Source organism: Strongylocentrotus purpuratus, unplaced genomic scaffold (assembly GCF_000002235.5).
Source record: "Strongylocentrotus purpuratus isolate Spur 01 unplaced genomic scaffold, Spur_5.0 spur5_scaffold_14, whole genome shotgun sequence".
Classification (NCBI taxonomy): Eukaryota; Metazoa; Echinodermata; class Echinoidea; order Camarodonta; family Strongylocentrotidae; genus Strongylocentrotus; species Strongylocentrotus purpuratus.
Genome location: NW_022145599.1, coordinates 24,001,705 through 24,015,628, shown reverse-complemented (window position 1 = coordinate 24,015,628; position 13,924 = coordinate 24,001,705). Strand labels below are relative to the sequence as shown.

The window sequence follows — 13,924 nt, the reverse complement described above, 5'->3', positions numbered from 1 at the left end:
AATCCAGAATGGAATGATCGAATACAACATCAACTGTACTTTTGAAGAGGAAAAAAAGGTTTATGAGAGTTATCGTGTAGGTGGACATATAGAAGAAGTGAAAAGAGGAAATGAAAAGGAGGAGAATGAGAGAAATTTGAAGAGAGTGTGTTCGTTAGACTAAAGGAAAAATGGAGGGAGAAAGAGATAGAGTGGGTGTGTGTCAGTGTGTATGTACGTGCAGTTTATGAGACTGAGAAGGAGGGAAAGAGAGAGTCAGTCCCGATATTTTGTTGTTGAATAATAATTAATTTACACTTCTAAGCACCACGCGATCTGGCTCGACGCGGATGAACGCTTTTCATTGTTGATCCGAGTCCACATCCCGTTGCCATGACAACATAATACTGCATCAATTGGTACAGGAAGAATGAGAGGAGAATGCGCATACTCATGGGCATAACGCACTATTCATTTTTTATAGGCAACGGGATCAAAAAGACTCCGAAGGATAAATTGATTTAGCGCTCTCAAAATTGCATATTTGCATGGAGACGTGCTGCATGAAATCATTACATTTGGGCAGCTTCACGTAAAGGGTCCAGCTCTGTGTTGAAAGAAGTTTAGCCTGTAGTTAGGTATGGTCGATCTTATCTTAATCGTCGAGATAGTTTCATTGGAAAGCTAACCTTCAACCAAAGAAACTTGAAATGTGACTTCTCTTCTTCATAATTTGACAATGTTCTCCCTCTAGCCTGAAACGGATTAGGAAGGACAGTAGCATGCGATATTAATCGTGAACCTTTTTTAAAACTTTAATAATCAAATTTCCATAATCTTTGCGTATCGAGGCCGGTTCTTTCCTCGTTTGGAGGGCGGTAGAAAGCAGTAGCTGTACCAGTCAGATTTTGAGCAGTTTCAGTTGCATTCATCCGCTCAACATCCTCACAGTCGGTGATATTTCAGTTGGCTGAATAAAAGGATAATAACCGACAGAGTTATGGCTTGCCAATTCGGACTCTTGTCTTCTTCTGGTAAATACTTGACCTCGGACTTTGATGGTAAGATCAGTGTTAGTCCTCTGGATGCATCGGTGAACAAACTGATCAAAGGACAGCTCTGGAGTTTAGAAAGCGACTCCAATGATCAACAGGTACAGTCCGAAGATGACTCACAAATATACGCACTCTATTCTACGAATGGTCATTACCTTTCCGTCGATAAGTCGGGTAAGGTGACTGCAGATGCCGAGGAAATCGGCGAGGAACAACGGTTCGAGGTGGACGCAGGCAGCGGCGGTAACGGCGCTTGGGTTATCCGTAGTGTCGCCCATGATACCTACATGGGTATCAAGAGCAAGAAGGTCCTCTGCAAAATGCGTGAATCGTCGTCTTCGGACCAACGTTGGTACGTGCGACTCTCCATTCACCCACATTGCTGCTTGCTCAGCGTCAAGGCGGAGAAGTTTGCACACGTGCCGCAGTCAGGGCGCTATTTGACGTTCGACGCAACGGTTCCTTGGCGGTCAGATACCCTTCTGCAACTCAAGTACAGCGAGGGCTATGGTTGCTTTAAGACAGCCACCGGAAGATATATCACCCGGGAAGGGAACTTTGTTCCTTCGCTCATCCCAGACTGTCTCTTCGTTCTCCAAGTTACTGGTGATCAAATCGATCTCAAAGACTACAAAGGACTCTACATGTCTGTCAACACGAGGGGAAGGTTGTTGTGTACAACTTGTAAAGATAGAGCTTCGTTTACACTGAAACCAAGCTACCCTCATGTCACCTTCCACACAAAAGTCAAAGGAACTTGGATGAAACTATTTGCCAAAGAAGGTAAGTTTTGGTCCAAGCTTTAAAATAAAATCTCTGTATGACTCCCGTCTCAAGTAAATGTCATAAGTTTGAGTCCGTACATGCAGACATTGCCATTAAACACACTTATGAAGATTACAAACTAACAAATAAACTAACAAACTAACAAAGTTTAAATAGGATGTGCACGAACAGTTATCATCAGGCGTCATTTCGTTTGCCAGAATCACGACTATAAAATCACGCGTCTCTATTTCAACGCAAAAAGCTTTTCATTTTGGAGTCATTTTTTAAACGATGTCATCACCCTCACACGGCGAGTCACAGACGGCGCCAGTCACTAATGCAATCCTACGTCTAAAAATGGCACCTCGTATTCAACGGGTTAAATCTATATGTCTTCATGTTGTCATATGAAATTTAATCATTCGTAAATGTCATGGTGATCTTATTGTTCAATAGGTTCCAGTGAACTTACAACCATCGAATCCACGAAGACCGACGAACACGAAGACGAGGTGGTCTTCGAGCTATCTCCCCTCTGTGCCTCGACCACGCCCAACTCCAAGTGGGCCCTCGTCACGGCTGATAATCGTTGCGTCAATGTAGATCCCGAGAGTCGGCTATGCGTCTCGTCTAAAGCAACGCAGTAAGTGGGCGTGTTTGAATTTGACTTCCTTTCTATTTGATTTGAATGATTACTGCCCACTGCACACGAGGCGTCATTTGCCTGATGTAAGATGGCGTCACTCACCGGTGCCCTAGCTCTTTAAAGAACATATCGTTTTAAACAAAAACTCAATGCACTTTGCAAATAGCTGGTATATGGGCTTGTTGACTTGTCCTGCTTTGATTAGCGCAGGCATTGAAATGACGCTCCTTGTGTAATGGGCATTATTTACACACTTAGGAAATTCAATTTTGCTTAGCCTATAAAGCCACCAGTCGGAGATTATTATGCCGAATCGGCAACAGGTTAACGGGCTTTCGCACGACTAGACTAACTTTATGATATCTAATGTTCATTGCAGACGATGCGTCAATTGCCTGGCGTAGTACTGCTTCAGCGACTGCTGCCGTCTTTGACGCGCCATATGAGGGTGGCATCGTAAGGAAAATTATGTAAAATGAACAGCGCGAACATTGCTTGGAATTACTAGCTTATATACCCAAATTGTCTAAAGAAAAGGCAATTCAAATTACACCTCGTAAGCGAATAGTATATTTTATCAGTTTCTGTGCATTGTTTTGAATTCAGAGGCTTACATGGTCGATATTTTTCGTGATAGGCCTAATGTTTACTACTGGGATTGTCCATTAAAAGCGGTTCACAGTGAATTCATTCAGATTCTGGAATGAGAACATTAAATTAACGATTGATTATTCTTCTATGTTTAACCTTTAAAAAGAAATCCAATCATTTGTATTAACCAGGAACATGTCCCAGGTGCTTGAATGATAATCCCTGACAATATAATCGAATCCCTGGCCAGTAGCGTACGTAGTGTGTGTCCTGCCATTTATGGGGTAATGTCACTATTGGGGAGATGGGAGGGGGGCATCGATTAGGTGGGAGGATATTGGACGATTCATGATCATCCTCTTTCACGTTCAAACTCCCATCTCTCTGATTCTCTCTTTTCCCCACCACTTCCTCCCCCTTCATCATTTGATTTGGGATTTTGAACGAGCCCCATGTGCCCCAAATGCAATCTATAGCCACGCAATCTAAAATTGTATTCCAAATTTAATCTCCGAGGAATGGCTCGCGTAACATGCGTCACGAGGCAGAATTCGCTTTTATGAGAAAAGAAAATCCAATTATGCTTCAATAGATGATTACTTTAGAACAAATGTACCCCTGATAGAAATAGATCATAAACAGTGGGAGAGAATACGAAACCTGATTAGTTTGTGTAATGTATGTATATTGGTAAGATTATATGCAGTTAATGCTTCTAGTGACCTGATTAAATGAATATGTGATGAATAATCGCGATGCAGGCTAATTTGAAGTCAACATAAGCAGATCATTAATAATTAGGGATGTATGGGGAAGGTAACGCTCTACTGGCAGCCTTGTGATCTATAGACAAAACAGCAGACAAAAATGTATGATACCTTTTAAAATACGAAACGATATATTGGACGCTAAGCAGCACTAAACAAATTTGATTGGGCTATTTAGAATTCAAGATACATGGACCGCTGAATAATGTATTTTCTTTAATTATATAATATGTTGGTATACCCGATAGTGCTGTCCAATATTTGCAAGTGCCCACAAAGATATTTAGTTGCCTTCCATGAAAATAATCCGGATAATCATGATAATACCACGGTCTGTGTATTATACTGCAGTACTAAAGAATGATAAAGTGTGTGTTTGTTTCTATGTCGTGTCATTTTTTTCCCCGAATTTAATATAATTCTTTCAGTTATTCCTTTTTTTTCTTCGAAATTCAAAGAAACTTAGCGAGAAAATAATGATGCCGTGCAAGAGTTGCCAGTAGTATCCCTATTATGGTCATTTTTTTAATAATAAGAAAAAGAGTGGTGCGCTTGAAGTTGCTACATAAATATTGTCCCCCTCCTCTGCTCATATTTTAGAGCCAATATTTGGAAGCGACTACAATAATTATCGCACGTACAAAAATTTGATAATGATGACTTATTAATTGCATTATCATAGGACTAAAGATCAGGCTAGACATTGTCTGCTTATTGATTTAATTATCTCTTGGTCGATTAGCGAGTCTAAATTCATATCATCATACCGTCGCCGAATCGCTTTACAAAATTATACAAACAATGGAAAGATTAATAACACTCACAGAGGTGGGTTTCATCGATGGTATTCGGAAATGAAGGAGGTTTAAAAGATGAATAGAGGCTACTCAGAAACTAAAATATTAACTTTGAGGTTAATTTTCCCTCTTTAAATGTATAAGTTTGTGGACGACTTTGAATAAAGGAGACGGTACGACGCAATAAGAACGTCGTCTGACTCTCATGGATTTTCGTTGTGCGCCGCTTGGAGTCGAGTCCCGCGCACAGCAGACAAAAATGAAATTTAAAAAATATTGTAGCTGCGTCATGTTTAAGTGCACCCTCCCCTCTGTTCTCGATGCAGGCTCATATTCAAGGAGTAACACTCCGTTTCTCGGATAGGACGTTAACTGGAAGCCCCGTGCATATATGGTGTTACCATGGTTGCACGTTAATACGCTTCACTTCTCGCAAAGAGTATAGGTGTCAACCCGGTGTTTAGTGTGCCTGGATATACACAACCGGTAATCTACATACAGCAGATCTTCGTGATAGGCTGCATAGCCTTTGAAAATTAACAAGAGAAGAAAGAAGGGAAGAAGAAAAAAAGAAAGAAAGAAAATCTATTAGTCTAAGAGTCATGACCATTTCAATTTAAACATGAGGTAGTAAGATCGACTTGTTTTCGTCTGTTCAATTCTAATCTTTGTAATGAGTGTATAATAGATCAACCAGCAAGGACAAGGCTTTTAGGACTGATGATTAATCATCACGACTCAACGAGTTTATCCCCCTCAATATCAAATAAAAGTGTATTTTGCCTATTCAGCCGAACTGCTTTAATAGGAAAGAATTTCAATCAAATATTTAGATTCAATTGATCAAAGTATACAACAATAATGATATATGATATATGTATACAGCAGTACACCGTCTCTGTCTGCTGCGTTAATCATGTGGCCAAATCGGCTTTACGCCCCTCCCCCCCCCCCCCCTCGTTTGAATGGCGCCCCATAATTAATCAATCCAAATGCGGGAATGCCAATATATATTACACCCCAGGACCTGCCCCCTTTTCAAAATAAATGTCTGGATACGCCTCTGCTATTATGTACATCAATCTAAAATTCAAAAGTACAATGCATGCCAATTTGCCAAACGTACATTCCCATGCATTTCAATAATCTTTTAATAACAATTGAATTCGACCATTGTTATTTCTCTATACTCGTAATGAATACACTATGCATAATCGATAACCCCCATTTTCGTCATACCCAAGCGCAACGATTGGATTGATTAAATATGACAAACTGTATGTCGTTATTCGGAAAAAAGTGAGTCTTGATTGAATGGGGGGGGGGGGGCTGTTAAAAACAGCGGAATCCATCTAATCACGCATTGTAGAGGTAACGTTCGTTCTGAATAATGATAAATAATGATAATTGCCTAAAATAAAAAAAAATTAGGCAATTAATCGTAAAAAAACCCAATTATTCCATAAGCCTTATATACATCTGTTATACCACTGTATACTGTAAATCGATGAAGCAAGTGTGAATAAGCTATTATGTCAGTGTTCATGTGTTCATATGATTTAATGAGGTAACAAATTGTCTGCAATATCTGATAGTGTAGGATATCAGTCTGGTTCGCTGTACTATTTTACATTACGTCATGGTCGTAAAACAATGGAGCGAAAAAATAAAAACAGCATCATGGAGATTGCCTGGTGCATCTCCATGGAGATACTATTTTGGCTGGTGATATAACACGATTTATTTTGATTCTAGGAAAAGGAGTGGACTAAATTAATATTTGATAAAGATTATAATACATAACGCTCAATTTATTAAAAAAAATGTTTATTCCACGGTTCGTCGGTTAGGCCTATAGATCTAGAATATTAATATAAAGATTATAATAAGTGGCCATATTTTAATGAACATCTGGTACAAAAGATGTGTTGTTTTATGGAATGTAACCAAGCAGGACTCCTTATTTTCCAGTTGACAATAATGTAATTGCCAATACTGACGTGTAATCCGCACTGGTTGTTTGTCTACGGTAGTGGTACAATGGTTTTAATTGACAACTTTAGGGTTCGAATCCTTGCCCTGTAAGATGTACTGACAAGTCAGTTTGATATCCACTAGTTTCTCTTATACAGGTAGTATATTCGTGGGTACACTGAAGCACACTTTCCATACATTAACAGCTGTCTGTGCTCATAATTCCATAGCACTTTGGGAGCCCATAGAAGCAGCACATTACATTAATTTGATTAATGAGTGTCTCCCTCTCCATTGTTAATACAACGTTGGCATGGTAACGATGGGAACGCTTCGGTGGTTATGGAGGTTATTGTGGCATCTGAAATGTCAATATAACAAAATGAACATAAAAAAGCTCGTTAAGGCCAAATATAAAAAAAAAACAGGTTTAGCGTCCTGCCTTTTTGAAAAATTGGAAGGAGGAGGCCCTTTTTTTTGCTTTCAAAATGGCCGCTCAAAATGGCCGCTTGGTACATTTTCCCTGATAGTCGAGCTCTTTTTCAAGACGGCCGCCGGCATTTTTTTTTTTTTTTAAATCAGAAATAGATCCATTTTAGCAGTGTTTTTCATGTATTTTTTCCATTACAAAAAAATAAATTACAAAACATTACACAAAAAAAGGGAGGCGGCCCCCAAAAAGGAAGCGGGCGGGGACGCTAAAAATGTATATTTTTTAAATGGCCTTATACTGCTATCATCATCACCACCACCACCATCACTATCACTTCATCATCATCATCATCGTCAACATCATAGTCCTTTTTCCCTTCTTCTTCTTCTTCTTCTTCTTCTTCTTCTTCTTCTTCTTCTTCTTCTTCTTCTCTTCTTCTTCTTCTTCTTCTTCTTCTTCTTCTTCTTCTTTCTTCTTCTTCTTCTTCTTCTTCTTCTTTTTCTTCTACTTCTTCTTCTTCTTCTTCTTCTTCTTCTTCTCATTCTGCTTCTTCATCCTTTTTTTCTTATTCAAACCAGGGAATATTTTCCATTCCTGGGGACGGATGAAAGATTGAATAATCAGTATTATTACAATATATAAAATATAAAAATGACTTATAAAACATTACGCCATCCCATTACGAAATATACTAAAATCATATTTGCTCCGGTGTACAGAGGCGGAATGAAATATAATTTGTCTGTAATTGCTCTCATTCAATTATCATTATGCCGGAGATCCGCCATTTCTTCCACCGAGCACCAAGCGATCTCATCAATAACCTCCACCATTTTTGTTTGTACTGCGGGAAAATTTAGCCAAATTATATTTAGGCATTGAGCAGCGTTCGGGGAGGCCTCGGGCAGTTGATAAAAACTGAGGCATAGTCATGGCGACACAATTTACAATTCATTTACACTATGTTTTTTTTTCTTTGTTCTCATTCCCCTCTTCTTCTTTCGCCTCCTTCCTTTCCTTTCAGTGTGTTCATCGTAGGTATTTTCTTTTTGCATATATTTTGTATACCTCTTCTTCTCCTTCCCTCCTCCTTTTCATTTCTCACTTCTCCACTCTTTGTTGTTTCTTACTCATAACGCTCCCCAAAATATAGTTCCAAGTTATTACTGGCGACTGCCCCCCCCCCCCCTCCTCTTGCAAAAAGGATGGACGCTGTTTTTTTTGGTTAAAGATAGTGACACAATGGTCGCCGGTCAGATTATTCCGTATTAAAACCTTCCCCATAACACTGACCCTGATGGTGATTAGACTGTACTAGCCATGATGTAAGCTACAGTTAACACGACCGCATACGACGCAAAGACTTTCGAGAAAAAAGAGCAATTTCCTTTATAGCCCTATTAAGGTAAATCTACCGTTGTTTATCTCATAGAAATCGTGTTCACATTACGTTTATATGTCAGTGTAATCATGTTGTTTGCATATTAGAATGTACGTTACTGGACAAGCCTGTTAATGTTAATTATTTGTTAAGTCTTTGCGGTCGTATTTGGTTCATTCTTCGACGTCGCCGATAGACGTGTCACGTCGTTAACAATAAACGTCTAAACCTGTTGTCGATAACATAATAAAATTCATGCTGTAAAAACCCCGCTTTCTATTTCCCGCTTTTCGCATATAGCCTGTCCTTTATATACGGTACTTTTGAAGGGACTTTTGACCTGATTTAGTGATTATTTAAAAGGTATTCTAGAATATCATAAATTATTTTCATTTACCATTTTTTAGCACGGCAAAGCAGTTTGAATTCGAGTTCATCAATAACTCGTTCGCCCTCCGCCACTCAAACTCCAACCAATATGTCACCGTCGACGCCTCTGGCCAACTATCCCTGACAGCCAACATCAACGACATCGCAGGCAAGATCGGCGTCCAGCTCGTCAACCGCACGTCGCTCATTCTCCAAGGGGAATTCGGGTTCGTCAAGCGGGAGACCGGGGGCAGGAACAACAAGGTCAAATGCAACTCGGCCGAGTACGACGAATTGAGTTTGACCTATGAACCGGAAACGAATACCTATCGGATTAAAGGTTAGAATATAAATTGTTTTTATACTTTATTGCACGGACATAACAGTTTCATAATATTTAATAACATATTTTTGTTTGTATTGAAATATAGCGATAACCATTAGGGAATAGCTCAACTGTCTCAAACATATTCGTCTTTCAAATGGTTTAAGTAGATAGTTGTTGACTGTTTTGTGGGCAGTCATTTCGTTTATCAGTTAGTCTCAGACTGCACATACATAGATCCATGGTCTCTATAGGCTGATAGATGCTAAACTTATTCTTTTCACTATCGTTTGATTTTACCTTTAGATCCGGATGGGAACCCGTGGTGCATGGACTCCTTGAAGGAACATGTGACCGCCCCCTCCATGGGCCAGCCAACCTCTTTCATCCTCGAGGTTCACGCAACACTCGGTAGAGCAAAGCTGGCTATACGTCCCCTACATCCAGACAACGACTATTTCCTCAAAGGCTACAAGAATGGCGCCCTCACTGCAACTGGTGAAACCCTGGCTAAGGAAACCTTGTGGACATTTATCTAAATCAAAGTGCAGGGCTTACCCTTTTTAGAGAACGGGGGAAGCATCATTGCATAAATGGTCAATTTAGATCCGGAGAACTAAATTCTCGAAAAAATATACTAATGCATTCCAATGCAAAGTAGAAATTTCACGGTTCAGCGGATACGTCACCGGTCAATGGATCATTATGGTTGGCGGTTCAAGTCCGGCTGCGGCACTAACGTCTTTTGGCAAAACAATAATCTACGTTTGCCACTCTCCATCCAGGTGTAGTGAAAGGGTTCCTGTCAGGAATGTATTTCTTGCGTGCTTTGAGCACATGACAGCAGATGCGCTAGAGTCAGTGCAGTAATGATACTCTGTATGCGCCTTGAGCATCCCCTTGGATGGATATGTCATCATGTATAAAACATAATGTAACTATTGTTATTACTAATTTCCGTAGACGCAGGTTGGTCCAAAGCTGACTGATTGATCATTTTATGATAATAATATATTTATATATATATATATAGCGCATTTTCCATAATGTTCAAATGCGATTTTATATTGTAAACAGGAGGTATTTAGAGATTAATTGCTGGTTACGAAGAGATATGGGTAGGTTATTCCACAATTTGGGAGCAGAAGTTGTGCAAGCTCTGTCACAACGTGTGGGTAGCATCTTGGGGATCGATGGATGGTTCAGCGTGATGCCTTAAAGGAGCGAACGAAGGGAGTAGCGGGATAGTTTCCTGATAGTTTGAGTTCATATTGGTAGGGAGGAGCAAGACCGTCGGTGTATTTGAGGATGAGAAGAAGTATTTTATATTGAATCTGGGACATGATGGGTAGTCAGTTCAATTGACGAAGGATAGGTTTCATGGGACAGAACTTGTGGCAGTTCTGGCGGCAACATTTTGAATTCAGTGTAGTTGTTCAATGTGGGTTGCAGTGGCACCATAGAGTAGACCATTGCAGTAATCCAAGCGGCTGGTGATGAAGGAATATAGGAGTGAGTAATGACCTCTGGTCTAGATACTTACGAATTCGACGGATATTGTGTAGATTGAAGAAGGCTGCCTTTCATGACTGTCATCAGGACATGTCGATCTATGGTCATGTTCGAATCAAACATGCAACCCGAAGTTCTTGACATGAGATGCAGGTATATATCAGCATTGCCGATCCTGATAAAGGGGATGTTGATCTTCTGACAGTTGATGACGTGTGCCAAGGATGAGGAACTCTGTCTTATCATCCTTGATCAGCAATCTATTCTTTATCATCTATTTTTTATATCAGCAATTCATTCATTATCACTGCATTTGCAGTGGACCTCCAGTTTTACACTCGATTCGAGGGACTATATGTCATGCATGGAGAGACCCAGGGCACTATAGTGCAATGGCAAGAAGGAAGATGGAACACTAATGAGTTATTGTGCAATAGCCAAATTTTGGGAAAGATGGTTCTTATATCTTCTTTATTTGGGATATTTGAAATCACGAATCAGTAAATACACACCAAATAATGCATGAAGGTTATAGGTAGCATATAAAATAAATTGTTTGTATATTTATTTATAATAATAATAATGAAGATAAAGATGATGAAGATAATAATAATAATGATAATAATAATAATAGTAATAATGATAACGATAATAATAACAACAATATTAATAATGATGATAACGATAATGATAGCAATAATAATTACATTGATATTGATAATACTAAAATTATTTAAATTCTGGGTTCTTGTAGAGAGCTGATGTCTGTCAGACTTGACACTCCTGGCGCTCCACAACTGTTTAAAATTAATTAAACTATCGATTTCGATCTATTTATTCATATATTTATTCATTCATTCATTTGTGCTCTTATATTTTATTTTAATTCATTAGATTGCTTAACGTCAATTTGTAAAACAATGGTTTAAAATTGTAAGCGAGAAAAGGGTGATTTTTCCCCTCGTTTTGATTAAGCTTATATCATTGTATGTTTTCAATAAAAAGAAATCAAACTCTATGTGAATTACAATGTAAAGCTTTTAAAGAGTGAATTCCTTTTATTTTTCTGCTTGTATAGATTTTGTAATTTGTTACTCATCGTTTAACCATAAAAAACGACGAAAATGATAATGATGAAGAGAAAAAGAGTGTTTGGAATAGCGTCTTTTACTTGCAGCTTTAAAGAATTAATGCGCTTCAAAACTGCTCCACTAAGTACTGTTGTGAACAATTGAAAAAGATAATATAGGCTACTTATGGAAATAGGTATAGTTTAAACCTATGGCCATGCTAGATTCCGACGGCGGACGAATTGTGGTATTGGCAGGGGCGGCGATCCCGGGGGACGGGGGGGGGGGGACACGTCCCCCCTCAATTTTTTTTTAGGGGGATTGTCCCCCCCCCCCCTGAAAGATTGAAAAAGTGCAAAAAAATAAGTGTATAGCAAATACTGACTAAAGATTGCAACAAACTTTAAGGCTCTGGAAGGCCCTGGAAGGCCCTGGAAGGCAGCGTTTAGACAAATAAAAATGCAAAAATCTTCTCGCTCGGGATCTACGCTCCCTCGCATAATATTCTTCAGAATGTACAAGTAAATATTGCAGTGTGAAAAAGGTATATTGCTTGTTTTTATACTATTGTTTTGTTAAGGAATGTAATTGGTTAATACATCAAAGCTTCAAAAACCTGTGAGGGGATAGTCACTTCCGTCACCGTCAATCCTCTCGTTCACTATGCTCCCTTGCCAGGCGCGGATCCAGGATTTCTTAGGGGGGGCCCACTTTTTTTGGGGGGTCCGAAAAAAAATCGTTACGACTCAGCCAGCCGTTAAATAACCGGGGGGGGGGGGGGAGAGGACACTTTTTTTTTTGGTCTCGAAATTTGAAAATTTGACATTTTGTTCCGTTGGGGGGGGGGTGAGGTCACCTTTTTTAGGTCAGCCATTGGCATATTTGTTTATATATTTTTTTTTAATTAAAAAAAAAAAAAAAAAAAATCACAGAAAAGGGGGGAGGGGGGGGGGGTTCCTCCAAAATACACACATAAAAACCGAAGGAGGGAGGTTAAACCCCCTAACCCCCTCCCCCACTTCCGTACGTGCCTACTCGTCTGAAAATAGTTTTTCTCCTCCCACGTGAAGCGCGGAAGCTTTTACGTTTCATTAAATCATTAGAAAAAGAAGACGATTCGTTGTACAGCTTTTTACTCCTAATCCTCGTCTTAATTCATTCCCCTCTCCCGCGCAAAGCTTGGAAGCTTTTACGTTTCATTAAATCATTAGAGAAAAAAAGACGATTCGTTGTACCGTTCTCGACTCTTAATCCTCATCTGAATTCAGTTTTCCCCTCCTCCCTCCCGCGCGAAGCGCGGAAGCTTGTACGTTTCATTAAATCATTAGAAAAAGAAGACGATTCGTTGTACCGTTCTCGAAAATAATCCTCGTCTGAATACAGCTTTTACGTTTCATTAAATCATTAGCGAAATAAGACGATTCGTTGTACCGTTATGACTTTTAATCCTTGTCTAAATTCAGTTTCCCCCCTCCCACGTGAAGCGCGGAAGCTTTTACGTTTCATTAAATCATTAGAAAAAGAAGACGATTCGTTGTACAGTTTTTTACTCCTAATCCTCGTCTTAATTCATTCCCCTCTCCCGCGCAAAGCTTGGAAGCTTTTACGTTTCATTAAATCATTAGAGAAAAAAAGACGATTCGTTGTACCGTTCTCGACTCTTAATCCTCATCTGAATTCAGTTTTCCCCTCCTCCCTCCCGCGCGAAGCGCGGAAGCTTGTACGTTTCATTAAATCATTAGAAAAAGAAGACGATTCGTTGTACCGTTCTCGAAAATAATCCTCGTCTGAATACAGCTTTTACGTTTCATTAAATCATTAGCGAAATAAGACGATTCGTTGTACCGTTATGACTTTTAATCCTTGTCTAAATTCAGTTTCCCCCCTCCCACGCGAAGCGCGGAAGCTTTTACGTTTCATTAAATCATTAAAGAAAGAAGACGATTCGTTGAACTGTTCTCGACTCTTAATCCTTGTCTAAATTCAGTTTTCCCCCCGCTTCGACGTTTCATTAAATTTTTAGAGAATGAGGACGATTCGTTGTTCCGCTCTCGAAAATAATTTAGTTTCCCCCACCCGCGCGAAGCGCGGAAGCTTTTACTTTTCATTAAATCATTAGAGGAAGATTCGTCGTACCGTTCTCGACTCTTAATCCTTGTCTAAATCAATTTCCCCCCCCCCTTCCGCGCGAAGCGCGGATGCTTCGAAGTTTCATTAAATTATTATAGAAAGAAGACGATTCGTTGTACCGTTCCCG

The 13,924-nt window shown here is 39.5% G+C and overlaps 2 protein-coding genes across 2 annotated transcripts; both read left to right on the top strand.

Moving 5' to 3' along the window:
• Window positions 1-504: 504 nt before the first annotated feature.
• Window positions 505-2,105, top strand: LOC115923755 (fascin-like). Its single transcript, XM_030985051.1, has one exon. The coding sequence runs from the start codon at window positions 980-982 to the stop codon at window positions 1,838-1,840; it is 861 nt and encodes a 286-aa protein (XP_030840911.1). The 5' UTR covers window positions 505-979; the 3' UTR covers window positions 1,841-2,105.
• LOC575894 lies at window positions 1,855-11,210 on the top strand. The gene is made up of 4 exons (XM_030985155.1): window positions 1,855-1,870; window positions 2,259-2,445; window positions 8,799-9,100; window positions 9,392-11,210. Exons 1-4 carry the CDS (start codon window positions 1,855-1,857, stop codon window positions 9,622-9,624), a joined length of 738 nt encoding a protein of 245 aa, XP_030841015.1. The 3' UTR covers window positions 9,625-11,210.
• The last annotated feature ends 2,714 nt before the right edge of the window (window positions 11,211-13,924 follow it).